The 16,770-nt window shown below is 38.2% G+C and overlaps 1 protein-coding gene across 1 annotated transcript; it reads right to left on the bottom strand.

Annotated features, from left to right (window-relative positions):
- Window positions 1-4,624: 4,624 nt before the first annotated feature.
- On the bottom strand, window positions 4,625-16,382 carry LOC117307298 (serine--tRNA ligase, cytoplasmic-like). Its single transcript, XM_033792016.1, has 11 exons — window positions 16,163-16,382; window positions 14,626-14,696; window positions 13,630-13,716; window positions 13,313-13,471; window positions 12,333-12,473; window positions 11,029-11,184; window positions 8,577-8,798; window positions 7,943-8,072; window positions 7,179-7,336; window positions 6,261-6,390; window positions 4,625-4,904 (listed from the first exon to the last, which is right to left on the bottom strand). The coding sequence occupies exons 1-11, from the start codon at window positions 16,296-16,298 to the stop codon at window positions 4,753-4,755; spliced, it is 1,542 nt and encodes a 513-aa protein (XP_033647907.1). The 5' UTR covers window positions 16,299-16,382; the 3' UTR covers window positions 4,625-4,752.
- Window positions 16,383-16,770: the final 388 nt, after the last annotated feature.

Here is a 16,770-nt window from a genome sequence, read left to right as displayed (position 1 = left end):
TACAACAGATTATCAATTTTGGTTCAGTTATAGACTCCTTGGGCATTCAAGATTAGTTGAACCAACTTTGACCCCATGTTGACCTTTACTTCCGGGTCAACCGGAAGTGAGCCCATATCTAAAACAAAAGTACAAAGCTAATGTTCAAACTTCATTTATAGAGTCTTAGGCAATAAATAATTAGCTTTGGAACACTGTGACCCCAAGTTGACCTCTACTTCTGGGTCAACCGGAAGTGGGACTATATATCAAGATCTACACAACCGATTTATAGACTCCTTGGCATTGCAGATTAATCTTTGGTAGCTGTGGGCCCATGTTGACCTTTACTTACGGGTCAACCGGGAAGTAAGACCTTAAATAACAAGAGCTACACAACTTTTTTGAAACCTTCTTTCAGTTATATATTCATTGGGCAATGAAGCACATAATCCAAGCAAAACAACAAGGAACAGCTTTGTGTTTGTTCACAAACACTTAATGTCTAGTTATTATTATTATTCTTTGTTTCTCCCTAAATCCCATAGTGTTTGTACACGTTTTTGTGGCAGCCTAATCTCCTAAACCATAATACGAAAGAGTGAGTTTATTATACCAAATTGAAGCTTAGAACATAAGCTTAATTCTTATCGTTAAAAAAAAATTAAAATTGTTAATTATTAAGCCTTAATTAAGCTTATGAATATCTAATTAGCAAACCTAGTTAACACCATATCTCAAAAAGTAGACCGCCGATCCTGAAACTTTTTTCAGCTATACACTAGTCAGGTCCTGTTAAGGTGATTTCGGACATAAAATTTCGGACGACGTCACCATGACGTCATTTAATGCACGTTTTGTGTCTGTGCACAAACACAATGGCTCTTCAAATCTATACTTTAAACTGGTCAAAAACACAATAACTTCGAAATAATTTATCTGTTAGTTTCCTAAATATCATATTATGTGTAGAAAAATACACTGATTCTGATAAGATTTGTTTCAGTCCATAAAAGCAATCAATGTTCGTCTATTAATTAATTAATCAATTAGAATCTTGGCATCATGGGTACAACGTAGTACTTCATAAATTGGGTGCAGTCACTTTCATTGCAATGTTTAAACATCTCTATGGCTCTTGCAACACACTGCGGAGCTGTATGGGTTGAGGACTCTCGGGGAGAGTCTGAGAAGACGATGTCGTGATGTTTGCATCTTTAATTTGTTTTTGAAAAATGGCAACTAGTAACTAATTAACCACATGACCCTCATTTGCATATTAAATTAGAAAATCTTTGCAGCACCATATCTCAAGAAGTATACAGCCGATTTTAAGACTGTTTGTTGCTAAAGACTCTTTGGGGATTGGAGATTAATTTTGAAAAATCGTGACCTCAAGTTGACCCCTACTTCCGGGTCGACCGGAAGTGGGACCATATCTCAAGAACTATACAACAGATTATAAAACTTTTTTCAGTTATAAACTCCTTAGGCATAAAATATAACTTTTGACAAACCGTGACCTCAAGTTGACCTCTACTTCCGGGTCAACCGGAAGTGGGACCATATCTCAAGAAATATACAACCGATTTTCAAACTTTTTTCAGTTATAGACTCCTTGGACATTCAAGATTAGTTTGAAACACATTTGACCGGATGTTGACCTTTACTTCCGGGTCGACCGGAAGTGGGCCCATATCTCAAGAAGTACAAAACCAATGTTGAAACTTCAGTTATAGACTCTAAGGCAATAAATATTAACTTTGGAAAACTGTGACCCTATGTTGACCTCTACTTCTGGGTCAACCGGAAGTGGGACTATATATCAAGATCTTCACAACAGATTGCTTTAACTTTTTCAGTTATAGACTCCTTGGCATTGTAGATTAGTCTTTGGTAGCTGTGGGCCCATTTTGACCTTTACTTGCGGGTCAACCGGGAAGTGTGACCTAATACCAAGAGCTACACAACTTTTTTGAAACCTTTTTTTCAGTCATATATTCCTTGGGCAATGAAGCACATAATCCAAGCAAAACAACAAGGAACAGCTTCGTGTTTGTTCACAAACACTTAATGTCTAGTTTTGTTTATGATTCTTTACTTTGCTAAGCACCTCAGAACTGACAACTAGAATGATGGGGCTCTGCGCAATCACGTGTATATGATGATTGATTGATGGCAGGGCAGACTTGTGGTAATTGTCAAAGACAGTATCCCCACTTGGTATATTCCAACATTGTGTATAAAATAAACCTGAGAATTAGTCATCGAAGTTGAAAGATTAAAACACACTTGTTGCACAGAATTGTCATTACAGATGCATGAGAAAGGCTGAAAGGCAGTAGACACTATTGGTAATTACTCAAAATAATTATTACCGTAAAACCTCACTTGGTAACGAGTAATGGGAAAAGGTTGATAGTATGAAACATTGTGAGAAACAGCTCCCTCTGAAGTGAAGTAGTTTTTGAGAAAGAAGGATTTTTCCACGAATTTGATTTCGAGACCTCAGATTTATAATAACTGGTCTTTGACAATGACCAATAGTGTAAGATTTCTTTAACTGCCCGACCTTCTCAGATTCAACTTTGTGTGAAATTGTCGTTTCCAACAATTAACTGCTCTCAAGTGCTCTTTCCCAAAGTACATTTTATGATCATTAATTTGTGAGTAATTACCTAAAGTATTATTACCCTCCCTTTAAGTGTCTTGAAATGACTGAAATTGACTAGGAAAACCTACAGTAAGCTGACTGAAATAAAATGAACAAACACAAGATCTATTATGGAAGTTTCCCACATTTTTATTTATAGTTTAATGTATGTTGGATGTCTGACAATAAATACACACATTTAAAGGGTGGTCTCCAACGAGAGACCACTTACACAAAACAAATTATTGTTGATTGTAACCTTTGCTTCATTTCATTTTTAAAGTACACATTTAAAATTGCCATGATTTGGTGCCAGGTAAAATATAACTGTTGTCATGTATACGATAGGTCTTAACCATGCTCTCAACGTCTTCGTAATGTTCCCTGCCTCCACAAGCAATAATGATCATTGGTTCTCACTGTACCAAAGGGGGACCAGACTATTTTGACCCACTAGCCTCGTTTTAGTTACACTGGTTTTAACCATGCACAAAAAAAAGATGGCTGGGCCAAGATGAAGTTCCTTTTCAACTGATTTAAAAAGCCGTTGTTTCTGCTGATGACAAGATGTTAGCATATCAGACAAAAGCAATATTACATTTTATTTATTTGATATGTTGAACCAATACAGTCGGGCCCTGGGGTCGATTTCACAAAGCTCAAAGATTCATCGTGAGATGAGTTGTCAGTTATTCCATCACAATTTGAATAGCAATTATTAGATCGACTCTTAGTAAGGATAAATCTTGGCTCTCTGTGAAAATGGCCTCTGCTTCTGGAAGCAGTTGCATGGCGTACACTACCTCGGTGCCCCTGATCAACGCCTCAGTGCCCTTGGTCATGGCCTCCATGCCCCTGGTAAATCCTTGGTGCCCTTGTCATTGCCTTGGTGCCCTTTGCCTATGCATTAGTGACCCTTGGTGATTGTCTCATGCCCCTGGTCGATGCCTTGGTGCCCTTAGCTAATGCCTCAATTAACCTTGTCATTACCTCAATGCCCCTGGCCGATGCCGCCTTGCCCCCATGGCCAATGCCTCCATGCTCAATGTCATTGCCTCGGTGCCTACTAAAGCCATGTTAACAAGGCATTTTTCAGTCAACTTGGAGGCAGCCAACTTCGCTGCATAGATTAGGACCATTTTGGCAGCAGTCAAGACAATTCCTCCAGCTCTTACTCACTGTCCCCAACAATCAGAAAACTGAAATGTTTTTTTTCTCTTTGGAGATTTCCTGGAACGGGTTGCCAGTAAAATGCCTCGTTTGACTCGGCAATTATAAATGTCCCAAATAAAGAGTGACTTTTCCGAAGAGGTGCCTCCCCGCTTTTACCAAGAAAAAATGGCCTTCCTTAAAGGCACCAGACTCCAGAGATGGAAGAGCAAACCACTTTTAAAAAGAGAGATAGAAAATTTAGAGTTGAAGGACATTACTTACAGAGATCCCTTTTATATAAATTCATCTGCATTAAAGTATTGTGGCCTAATTTTGTTTTTGTATTCAAAAGAAGATCCCACGCTTTCATTTTATAGGAAAACAATGAGCTCTTGTGAAGTATTTTAAGGAGACAAATAAATTATGAACTCTTGGCTGTTGGTTTGTTTTAAACACAGCCTGTTGTAATCAGGTCTTCAAATGTTATAAACTCCTATAATATAACACGCCTGCAACCAGATGCCTTATGCATGTACATGCTCAAAGTCAGATACATGTTTTCTTAAAGGCGCTGGACACATTTGGTAATTGTCAAAGACCAGAATTCTCACTTGGTGTATCCCAACATTATGCATAAAATAACAAAATTTGGACTCAATTGGTCATCGAAGATGCAAGAGAATAATTAAAGAAAAAAACACCCAAATGTGTGTGCTTTCAGATGCATAAAAAAGGCTTCAGGCCTGGAGTCTTTTAATATTTGAGTGAAAAATTGCCTCTACCTTCAAAATTATGTTTCTTCAGAGGGAGCTATTTCTCACAATGTGGTATACTATCAATAGCTCTCCATTGCTTGTTTTTATGCTAACAACTATTTTGAGTAATTACCAACAGTGTCCAGTGCCTTTAAGACCACCCCCACCCAGCCCTTTACCTTAATCCATCTTTATACTATAGTGAGATTACATTTAGTTTCCTAGAGACATTTTTTGGACGTTGTCTTCAACGCTCGCCGACTCCTTCTTGCTTTTCTTCTTCCCATCCTTGGCTTTCTTGTCCTTTTTCATCTGTTGCTCGTCGACGGGTGCCGGCTTGACAAAACTAATTATCTCCTTGTATGCTGCATACAAAGAATAAACCAAGAAGAGAATTAATAGTTATCAAAAATAAAAAACTGATTTGACAGGTTCCCTTTGAAATCTCACCAATCAAAGAGCCCAGTTCCAATCCTCCAGAGAAATATACGTGTCTGAAATGTTACCAGTGCAAAGAAAACCTAACATGAAATCAATACTTTTTATTTTTAAATCACTTTTATTTGTATAATAACTAAATCCTTGACAAAGCAAACTATTTTGATTTGTTTCATAAAAAAACCCAGGACTTTCGTTCCAACAGGATTGGTGGATGCTGACTTTTTTGAAAAGTAATAATTCATTTTCTTTTCCCCCGAAGCCCCAATGATGTATCGACTATAATGTTATGACCATAATACAACCCTCCTACTGACTGACCATTCAATATCATGCAATGGTTTTGAATGATTGATGTAGACAAACTATGCTAGTTTGCAATATGGTATGTGGTGAATGCTGTCGGTATTCGGTCGCGTCCTTAATTTTGGCGCGAACCATGGATATTGTTTTATCAGTTCATTGTTTATTATTTTAAAGTATAGTTAATGTAATTATTATTGTATATTTTGTACGATTCATTCTGTTTTTGGCCGAAGACTTTGTGTGTTTTCACCAAGAGATTTACCGTTTTCACCGATATCCATAAAACTAGGAACTACTAGCTGAGTCAAATTGATGGCCGTTTCTGCCCGTACTTGTTCCCGAGGGTCAAACACAGTAAACAATCAACCCTCTTACTGTCTGTGGAGTTTCTGACCATTTACATATAAAATCATTTATCTTCCAGTATGCGCTAATCCACCAATCAGATGCACGAACTACTAGGGGGATAAAAACATATATACTACTTCCTCTGTTTTATATCAAACTTCCTCTGTTTTTATTACACAGTGCGTATTGTGAATGTCAATGTGTTCTGAAATTTGTTATAACACGCGCTCGTGGTATCCAAAAAAAAAAAGAGCGCGTCTGCGTCCCATATCCAACATGGCCGCGCTATATTTTTCCGTATTCCACACGCGCTTGTGTGATAACTTATAATACATGTATTATGTTTTGAATGATAAACTATGTCATCTTGCAATATGAAAGCATGTGGTGAATGTGTGTACACAGTCGACCCTCACACTGTCTGACCGCTTAATATCAACTGACTTGGTCTGTTGGTCGTGAATGGTAGATAAACTTTGCAAGTGGCTGCTCAACTGGAAAATGTTACTAAGAGTAGAAGGGCTAGGTGAAAGAAGAAACTACAAAAGAAAAAAAGTTTTAGAAAAAAAGAAATCCACCCGTATTTCATAGTAAAATCATTTGAGTAGCAGCTTAGCTAACAAACTTACCATCAGGCATGTATGGTTTAAGAACCTCGGGTATGACGATCCCTTCTTCTGTTTGGTTGGTCTCCATAATTGCGCATACCATCCGTGTGTTTGCGCACATCGTGGCATTCAGCATATGTACATACTCCGCCTAGAAAGACAAAAAAACAAAATCGTTGTTGTCAGCATTTTCAATTATTGATAAACAGGTCCAACAACTGCAGACATTTTTTTTCTTTCTGGCTTATCTTTAACAGTTTTAAAGGGAAGGTATCCGCTTTTGTTTTGTAATCGCTCTTAAAAATGGCAATCAAAACATTTGGTTTAAGGAGGCTACAGCAGCTTTCAGTAGTTTAATGCATTTTGAGAAACATTTCACTCCAAAGTAATGTCATGTCATGTAAAAATATATCATTTTTATGCTCAAAATTTTAATTTAAGAAGCTTTACTTTCAGATTGTGTATTCCTTTTGAGGATTATTCTTCCTACGTGGACTTAATTAATTGCTCTGGATTTCATTGATTTCTTGAGTGATAACATGTATATTATGGGTTGTACTCGTAGGTTTTATGACACTTTTTGAGTACATGTACATACAAAAGATCAAACATGTATTGTAATGGTACTTTCGGAATACATTTAAACTATAAAGTACATGTACGACCTTGGCATTAAAAGACTTAATTATAGCATGGAGGTAGAAATAGCCAGCCCTAACTTTTAATTGATAGTTTCGGCCTTGATGAATTAAAGGTGATATCTAAAAATAAAAAAACAACAACAACAAACAAACAAACAAACAAACAAACAAACAAACAAACAAACAAACAAACAAACAAACAAACAAACAAACAAACAAACAAACACCACAACCAACAAACAAACACCCAGACAAACCAACAACCAAACAGACAAAGAAAAAAAAACTACTGCCTTACTTGCTCATTCATCTTCTTGGTCTGGCCGTACCGAACTAGCAACCTCCTTGACTGGTAATCGGTACAATTGGAACATGATACAAGCTCTCTGAAGGCACCGGAGCCAGGGAACCAGGCCTCTAAGTCGTTCTTCTTGGCCGCAGCGTTATTCAAAGCACCTGAAAACAATAACTCATTGACTTTAACAACATTTTCAGGCTGAGAAATCCTTCAAAATACCCAAAATGTATTGTATACATGTATATACTTTTAAAATAAATTGAAGTTTGCTGCTTAAATATGGTTTGAAATTGCACTTTCTTTCCAGAAGATTTTTTCAAAATCATAGAAACAAGATGTGAAGGAATAACAAAACAAGTTCCATTTGAAAAACCTTGGCATACATGTATCTTCAAAAGAAACAAATCAAGAGACAAGATATGAAACTAAAAAACATCATTACCAATTCCAAATCAGGTTTTAAGTCGGGTTTAAGTTTCATTTGAAACTTCACGAGACAAGATAAGACACTAAAAAACGTCATTACCAATTCCAAATCAGGTTTCAAATCAGGTTTAAGTTTCATTTTCTGAACAGTCACATGTTTTTTGGTACACAATTTAAAAAATGGCAGACTTACAATCAACTTTGCTTATTTCAGCTAAAACAAAGTTCCCCGCAACAGGCGAGTTTTAGGTTTCAACTCGGCCAAGCCCTTGGCACAAAACTACTCAGTGCGTAAATTTTCCACAACGAAAGGCACTCAGAAATAAAAATCCACAAACCTGAGACTATGTTGACGACACGGTAGCTGATGCCCAATCCCTGACAGAAGTTCTCTGCGTTTGTGAACATTTCATCAAATAGTTCCCAAGATTTATTCTCTAGAGGTGATGCTACACAAAACTGTTCAATCTACAGATTCAAGAAATTCAAAATTAAACAGATCAAATTGAGATATTTCATGGCATAGCGAGTTAAGAGCACCGGACTCAAGCTCTGGTGTTTGATCAGCAGAGTGTGGGTTCAAGTCCCAGTGGTGACACTTGTGTCCCTAAGCAAGTGACTTAACCATGATTGCTCCTAAAGTTGGGGAGGTGGTGCTTTCTGCTCTACCAGCCAGACTTCTGATGGATGATACCAAAGCTTACATACATATGGACTGTAAAGGGGGTAACCCTGTTTCAGCCCCAGGAGCAGGTGGCAACGGCCTCTGGAAAAAGATTGTAGCCAACACTTTGAAGTGGCCTTCAGGCCTTGTGAGTCTGAAGACTTGCCAAAAAAAACCTGACCTGTGTGTAATTCCAGGCCTACTTTCATGACTGTAGGTCAAAATAACAAGTGTGTATCACTGGGCCAGGCATACCAATCTTATTTAAGTCCAACTTTGTTTTTCTTCATACGATCCTTAAAACCCACCTTCTCGAATTGATGCACCCGGAATATCCCTCTTGTGTCTCTGCCGTGCGACCCGACCTCCTGACGGAAGCAGGTTGAGATTCCAGCGTAGCGTTTTGGGAGCTCATCAACGGCCATCCATTCGTTCCGATGGTATGCTGCGATCGGTTGCTCTGACGTCGCAATAAGATACTTCTCTTCTATAATTGTCTCTTCGGCCTTCTCGCTGCCTTTACCAACGACCTGAAAATGAAAGTTATAATAATAGAGTAACAAAAAATAGTGGCTTTTTATATAGCGCTCAGGTTCGTCACGCACTGACTCTCATGGCGCTTCAATCAATCAATCAATCAATCAATAAAACATTTATTTCCACATTCACATCACATGGAGGCATCATCCTAAAAGCCGAGGCTTGTGGCGGATGTGCCCGTTACAAGATTACAGAACAAAACAGGAATACAGCACTAAATAGACGAATAAATAAATACATATCACTACAGTTGATAACTATACAAAGGTTTAACCATGGTTAAACAATGTAAATATAACTATGAAGCAGAACATGTAAGTGAAGTAAACAAAGGGACAACAATTAAACAAACAATACAAATTAGAAAACATAGACGAGTAAGTAGGTAGGTAAGTAACGGCTAAGCCAACTACCAGTATAAAAAAGCAAATTGATCAATTATGTTGGGAATTTAGTAAAAACGTTTTTAGTAGGTATTTAAACGAGCTAATTGAGGGGCAATTAGTAATTGGTGGTAGAAGATTATTCCAGTTTTGGGGTCCAGTGAAAGAAATTGTGTGTTGGGAAAGAGTTGATCTAAATAGGGGAACATGTAATTTAGCTGACGACCTAGTATTGTAATCATGTACGGTGCTGTTAAAAACAAAAAGATTGAGTAATGATTTAGGAAGTTGGTTGTTTACAAACTTATACATAAAAACATCTTGCTGAAATACATTTATATTCATAACAGACAATAGCTTATGTTTCTTAAACAAGGGAGTGGTGTGCTCGAGAAAGGGGGCCTTGCATACAATGCGAATAGCCTTTTTCTGAAGTTTAACCAACTTATCCAGCTTCAACATTATAACCCCTGTCACTGGACCTTAAATCATTCCTTAAACCATCTCAGATCCCTGGGGAGTATACAGGCTGTTTGCCAAATATGTAGCGCACTTAGCTATTCAACCACAAGAACCATCTCTGCCCTCACAGGTACCCATTTACCCCTCGGTGGAGAGAAGCTTATGGTTAAGTGTCTTGCTCAAGGACACAAGTGTCAAGACCGGGTTTCGAACCCACACTCTGCTGAAGAGATATACCAGAGCTTGAGTTTGGTCATCTTACCCGCTCTGCCACGACAACCCCCACATTAACACAAAGAAGCTCAATTCTTAAATGGTCGAGGAACTTCACCCAAGAAAGTCTGACTTGGTAACGAGCATTGGAGAGCTGTTGATAGTATAAAACACTGTAGGAAACGGCTCCCTCTGAAGTAGAATAGATTTTGAGAAAGAGGTAATTTCTCACTAAAATAATAAAAGACTTCTAGCTAGAAGTATTTTATTCCTATCTGAAAGCACACAAATTCGTCCAACAAGGGTGTTTTTCTCTCATCACTTTCTCACAACTTCGATGACCATTGAGCTCAAATGTTCACAGGCTTGTTATTGTGTGCTTATGTTGTGATACACCAAGTGAGAAGACCGGTCTTTGACAATAACCAAACGTGTAACTTCCCTTTAACAATCCTCTATTGAAATATCTCAGGGCCCTGAAGACCTTAACAGACTAAACTGTACTACTATAGGTTTTACTTTTATAATTACTACTTCTGATTTTATGAAACCATAGTTGCCTCCCAAGTGAATCTAATCACTTTGGCTCGCAAGCCTGAGAAAACCTGTTAACAAGGGTGCTTTCTACGTCAATCAGAAACACCAAGGTTAACCCCTACTCTTTTGTTGTTGAGTGTTCTGGGTTCTATTGCTTAACTAATCCTAGAACATGAGAACTATGGCTGAATGTCCCATTTAAAGGATGTATTTTCAATGTAACTAACATCTCAATGTAAAAACCACATGCCACAGGTTCTTCTCAGAGCAATCACCACTCTTTGGAGAATTATTTTGAAACGTTTGACCACAAACATCCGACCAGGCAGGGTTTTATAGCCCAGTAGGTTTGAATTTGAGGCTATTTCTTTCTTGCTCTTGGAAAAAAAAGTACAAAGGAACCCATACGACTTAGGAATAATCTTAGGACTTTGGACGAGTTCAGTTCCGTATTGAACGCATTGAACCTATCCTAAGAGAGGACAAGTTACACGTCTTAACTGGAGGTAAGATTCATCCTAATTTTGTGAAATCGGGTGCTGGTCACACCCTGGTGACTAGCTACCAGACTTGAGCTTGGCGCACAAGAACGCTAGGCCGGGACACTCTGCAAGCTATGACGTACCTTGTATAACTCCTCATCAAACTGGCTCAATTGGGCAACCTCTTGCATGACTTCTTTGCGCATGAAGAACGGCGTATAGAGCGGTGTGTAGCCTTTGTTGTGCAGTAGTCTCAGAGCGTACTGCTGGACTGCTTGAGAGAGGAACACTGCAGGTCCCTGCAAGAAGATAAGATGGATAACAGGTGGATCGATGTTCAAGGAGAGTAGGCAGGGTTTGAGTGGGCAGGGTTTGCCCGTAACTATTTGAGTGACTACAAGGCTCGAATTTGGGGTCAAATGTCAGGGGTTGCAAGAGACCTCAACTTGAGGTCTCGAAATCAAATACGTGGAAAATTACATTTTTTCTCGAAAACTACATGCTTACCAGACCAGTTTCGATTTTTCAATAATTGTTATAAAATTTTCAAAACTACAAGGCTTGATTTGGGGGCGACATTTCACAAGACGGGTGTGCTTGAAGCTTAAAATGTTTATCGGACCAGAATTTATCACACAAGAACATAATCTTTCATGAGATAGGGCTTCCTACACAGTTTAACTTGTAAATTGTTTCTATTTGAACAATCACTTGGACAAGATTTAAATACCAGACTCAAAGTCAATATTCACTTCATTTCATTCTCTTAAAAAATATTTCACAGTGATTGTGACCTTATTTGCCATAGGCAAGTATCACTGGTCACTTGTCGACGGCCCAATGTAAAATCCGAGCCGTAGACTAGCTAAGAGGACCAGTTTGCTTGTCATTTCACTAGTCTATCATCTTTGTCACTTATCAAACAATAAACAATAGTTTTTCTATATTTCAAATGAACTAAAGATGCTTCCCAACTTGGAGATAATTTGGACTGGTCCTCAAGTGTTTGAACTGCCATTTGGCCAGTGGACAACTGTTAAAAGGGACAAGGCTGGTGGGTTTAATCAATCAATCAATCAATCAATCAATCAATCAATCAATCGCACAATTTTTGAGGCTGTTCAAGGGCGGCACAATTAGCTCTTAAATTATTGCAGATCCTAGGTGCATGGATACAAAAGGCAAGATCCACGAACTGTGTTTGCTTTTTGAAATGGAAAGGAGTGAAGTTTGTGAGCAGGAGTGCAAACTTTGATCAGTTTCTTTGATGCACAAGATGCTGGTGACAAAGCACATCAAAACCATAAAATGTGATAACAACAGACAAATCTTGCTTTAGCTTATTGCCCCCTATCAAGAACCAAAAGCTTTTTAGATGGTCGCAATCCTGCAAAACATCTTCAGACCCCTCCCCCCGAGGACTAAAATGATAAATAAATGGTCACACCTTGAGGAAGTATCCCCTGCTACCAGCCACTGTCGCCCCCCTTTCTCCGTCCATCCCGTCAATCATGTGAATCAAGTCCATGTGAGAGTATCTCTTACGGACGGTGCAATCTCCATTGGTCTTCACAATGCCATTCTCATCCTAGATAAAGCGAGAAGAACACAAAATAAATGCCATTCTCATCCTAGATAAAGCGAGAAGAACACAAAATAAATGCCATTCTCATCCTAGATAAAGCGAGAAGAACACAAAATAAATGCCATTCTCATCCTAGATAAAGCGAGAAGAACACAAAATAAATGCCATTCTCATCCTAGATAAAGCGAGAACACAAAATAAATGCCATTCTCATCCTAGATAAAGCCAGAAGAACACAAAATAAATGCCATTCTCATCCTAGATAAAGCGAGAAGAACACAAAATAAATGCCATTCTCATCCTACATGTAGATAAAGCGAGAGAAAAAAAAAAAAAAAGTGCCATTCTCAGCCTAGATAAAGCAATGAGAACAAAAAGTAAGTGCCTTTCTCATCCTAGATAAAGCAAGAAGAACAACAAAAATGAGTCAACAGATGATTGGTACTTACTGGGAGCTCAGGTTTGAGAGTGGTGCTTTCACTTCTGTCGACCCCCCTGTTCGATTCCAACCTAGGACCCAAGCCAACGGTTTGTACATGTACCATGGATGTAATATCATGGTGGATGCATCTCAATTCTGTATGTTTCAATGTTTCAAGGGCAAGGCACCAAGGCATTTTCTCTTTGGTATTGGGGCACCCTATTAGGAAAATTGTAAGTTTCTACTGGGGATCATTTCAAGGGCACCAATGCAATGACCAGAGGGCAGTGAGTCAATCGCCTTTAAGTGGGTTCTGTGGGTTAGTTTGAAACCTGTCAATTTATACATGTAGTGTACAATAGATTTTGGGGGTAATTAATTTTCTAAGAGTCAAAGTTAAATGATCATCTTCTTCACGCACCTCATCATTGCTGACGATGACAGACTCGTGGAGAAAGTTGCCAATCTCCATCAGATTGTCCCGACGCTCTTTCTCGCAAACGACGCGGTTCTCGTTGCACTTACTGATCTTATCATCGATCAACTGTCTGACCTTCTTAATCTGCGACACAGTTAGTGCCTACATTGGGTCAAAGTTCAAAGTTCATCAACATTTTTAAGGTAGGTTATACAAGTTCATCAATAATAAAGCAACCTTATACCAAAAAGTCACTAACTTTAGAATAGGATTTTGGCGGATTTGGACTGTTTAATAAATATATTTTATTCAAAGTTTACCTTGAGATCTTCCGCCTTAAACTCGTCCAATTTCGACACAATTTCCTCGGGGAGTTCTTGGTCCACATCACCAACTGGCTCCTTTTTCTACACAATCAGAACACAATGAAATACAAATTCAAACGGAACATTAGCTGTTTTTTTTTGCTAATAAAACAGTTGCTTGCAGTGTAAGCACTTTCTTCAATCCACCAATACAACATACACTGACAACCCTGTAAAGATTTGAAATCAATCGGCCATCTGTGTCACAAGAAATTTACGCAAAACTTATTACATATTTTGCAAGATATCAATTAAAAAAATTAATAAATTAACTCCGAACGAGAAAATAGTTATATTTATTTCTTATCAAATATGACATTTCAGACAGAACCTTTTCAAGGGATGTTTTCTACTATCATCATCTTTAGACCGTCTGTGTAAATTTTATGTAATCTATGATCTTAAGATCTTAGACAAGTTTTTTCTTACCAACTACGTCATGTTCCTTTGAATAAATAGATAGGAAATATAACTATTGTTGTACATTTCCATATTGATTAACCCTCACACTGTTCTCACAGCCATTCAATGTCATCCAATTGGTTTTGAACGATAAATTAACTACCAGTCTGCAATTTTATCATCACATGGTAAATAGTCAACCCTCCCACTGTTAGACTGTTTAATATCATTAAGTTTTGCTTTGAGTAAACTCTGCTACTCTGTCATCGGAAGTAGTAGTGTAAAGCCTGGTTCATATTTTCCTGCGAATGCATCTTATCGAGCGAATTTTGATGTCACACTCACAGGGCTGTTTTTGCAGCGAAAGTTTCGCAGGAGTTAACGCAGTTCAACTGTTGGGAATTATTTGTTGCGAATTTGTGATGTCAAAATTCGCTTAGCATATTCGTATTCGCAGGAAGTATGAACCCGGCTTTACCTTAGAAAGAATTGTATGGTATATTTTGTTTGTATGCAGTGATTAACGACAATGTTGTTTCTTTAACAAACCTTCATTTTCTCTCCGATAATCTTGCTGCAAAGATTTTTCATCTTGTTTAAGTTATCAGCTTCATAACGCACTAAGTGAAAACAATCCACATGAAATATATTACTGATAAAATGGATGGCAAGAATTAAAACAAAATTCACAATTTGTCACAATCACATTTCATGCTATTTCATGTGAGAACATTTTAATGTTTGAACGGTCATTATCATGAAATTTTTGTGCCATCCAAACTTTAAAAAAAAGCCCGGACCACTATCAAGGATTTAACATGAATGTAAATCATAAATGTGTTTGACTGTATAGTAAAACAGGCCTCAACCTTTAGCTTCAGAGGGGCAAGGCCACTTGGCCTCAAAAGCTCTCAAAAAGAAAGGGGCACCAAAGCCAACTGAAAGGGCACCAAGGCCATTTTCAAACCTTTATTTGTTGATGATTATGTTAATATACTTTCCACTGATTTCAAGATGGTGGTCAACTTTCCAACCCATATTTATTTCATTGTCGCTGAAATTGAATAAAAGTTTGAAAATATTTGTTTCTGAATTATTTACAGTTTTTTTGCAGCTCTCGAATTGCAAACGATTACCCCAGTAATTAACTTACCCCCTAACCCTTATTCATCGACTTAATTAAACTCCCTTCTGGTCATCTGAAAACAAATCGTTGCTCCAGAACAAAGAATTGTTGAAAAAATCATACAGAAAAAATATTAAGAAAAATAATTCCCTGCGTGCTAATCTAAAGAAAAAAGATCACCACTACCCCAACTCTGCGAGACAAACGAGCCCAACCCACCCCACGCCAACAACCCCCATCATACACCAACAACCCCCATCATACACCAACAACCCGGAGGCTCAGCTAAATCCGATGATTTGGAAAAATATTTATTTATTTTTTTCCCCTTCTTTTTTTATATAAATATGATTAAGAAAATTAAAATGAACCCCTAACCGTGTGCTGCTCCATACCCCCACATGGTTGGGTCACGCTGATTGGTTGTTGCCAAGCAAGTGCGACGTTCAAAATCACTAGTCGACCCCGCTATGGATTATGGATATATTCGGTCAGTCTTTTGGTAAGTTTTTGTCGTTTTTTCTGCCAAATATTTTCATGATGTTGTTTTAAGGGTTCCAGATGACGTTGTCATACAATAAAGATCAACTCCATGTGTTTAGAATGTCTGTCATGATTTTGGAAAGTGGAAAAAAAGGACGAATCTGATCACGAGTCTGGCAAAAACTGGTCAAAACTGCTAGTTACACCGATAATATCAGTCTTGTGTGTCGTAACCCTCCGGTCTCCGACCGTCGGGAGGATGGAGGGTTACGATTATCGCAACTAGATCGGAACAACTTGTTTTAAAACAAGTTTGGCCTTCATCTAGGCCTTCATCTATTCCCCTTATCTAGATTCCCTTGATGCAGATGTTGGCAGAAATTATTGTTCATTAGCGACGTATGGTCCAAGTTCGGGCCGTGGAGAGAGGTGTGGGACCAAAAACCCTGGCCACCGAATACGAATATGCTAACTTACGTTTCCTCCATTTCGTGTCTGCTTCGATGACTTTATCCACCAAAGTAACGTCTTTGTATCGCTTGGCTTGATTCTCCTTGATCTTGTCAGGAATGCCATCCTTATCAGCACGAAAAAGCTCTACATCTAACACCATTTTTGCTTAAAAATGAAGAGGTTTATTGTCAAGAGGGACGACACGATACACAGTCACACACGTAGACGTGTCTGATGCAATACTGAAAAATTCTGAACATGTGTACGATAATACATTATGTCTGAATCCTTAGCATTTCGTACTGGTTTTATAAGCACACTAATGTGAGACCAGACTAATTTTACCTCGTTCCACTGCAGTGACAGTATATTATAGCTGCATACTATAACGGATCCTCGAACCCGGCTCCCATAATATCATAATGGGTCCTTGTCGCTTTAATAGACGAGGTTGAGTGTATCTGGGGTTTGGGGTGGGCGGGGACACAGATTGGAAAGGGGAGTAAAACAAAATCAGGTGGTTCCGGGTATTTTACATGTGTTTTTAAATAAAGGTCATTTTGGTTTTTACCCATACACCGATGTGTGTTAGTACTGTATACTCAGTAATTTCCCGAGTCCTGTGAAAACAT

The sequence above is a fragment of the Asterias rubens genome, chromosome 2, assembly GCF_902459465.1.
Source record: "Asterias rubens chromosome 2, eAstRub1.3, whole genome shotgun sequence".
NCBI classification, from domain to species: domain Eukaryota; kingdom Metazoa; phylum Echinodermata; class Asteroidea; order Forcipulatida; family Asteriidae; genus Asterias; species Asterias rubens.
Note: the sequence above shows the minus strand (reverse complement) of the source record. Positions and strands in the feature narration are given on the sequence as shown.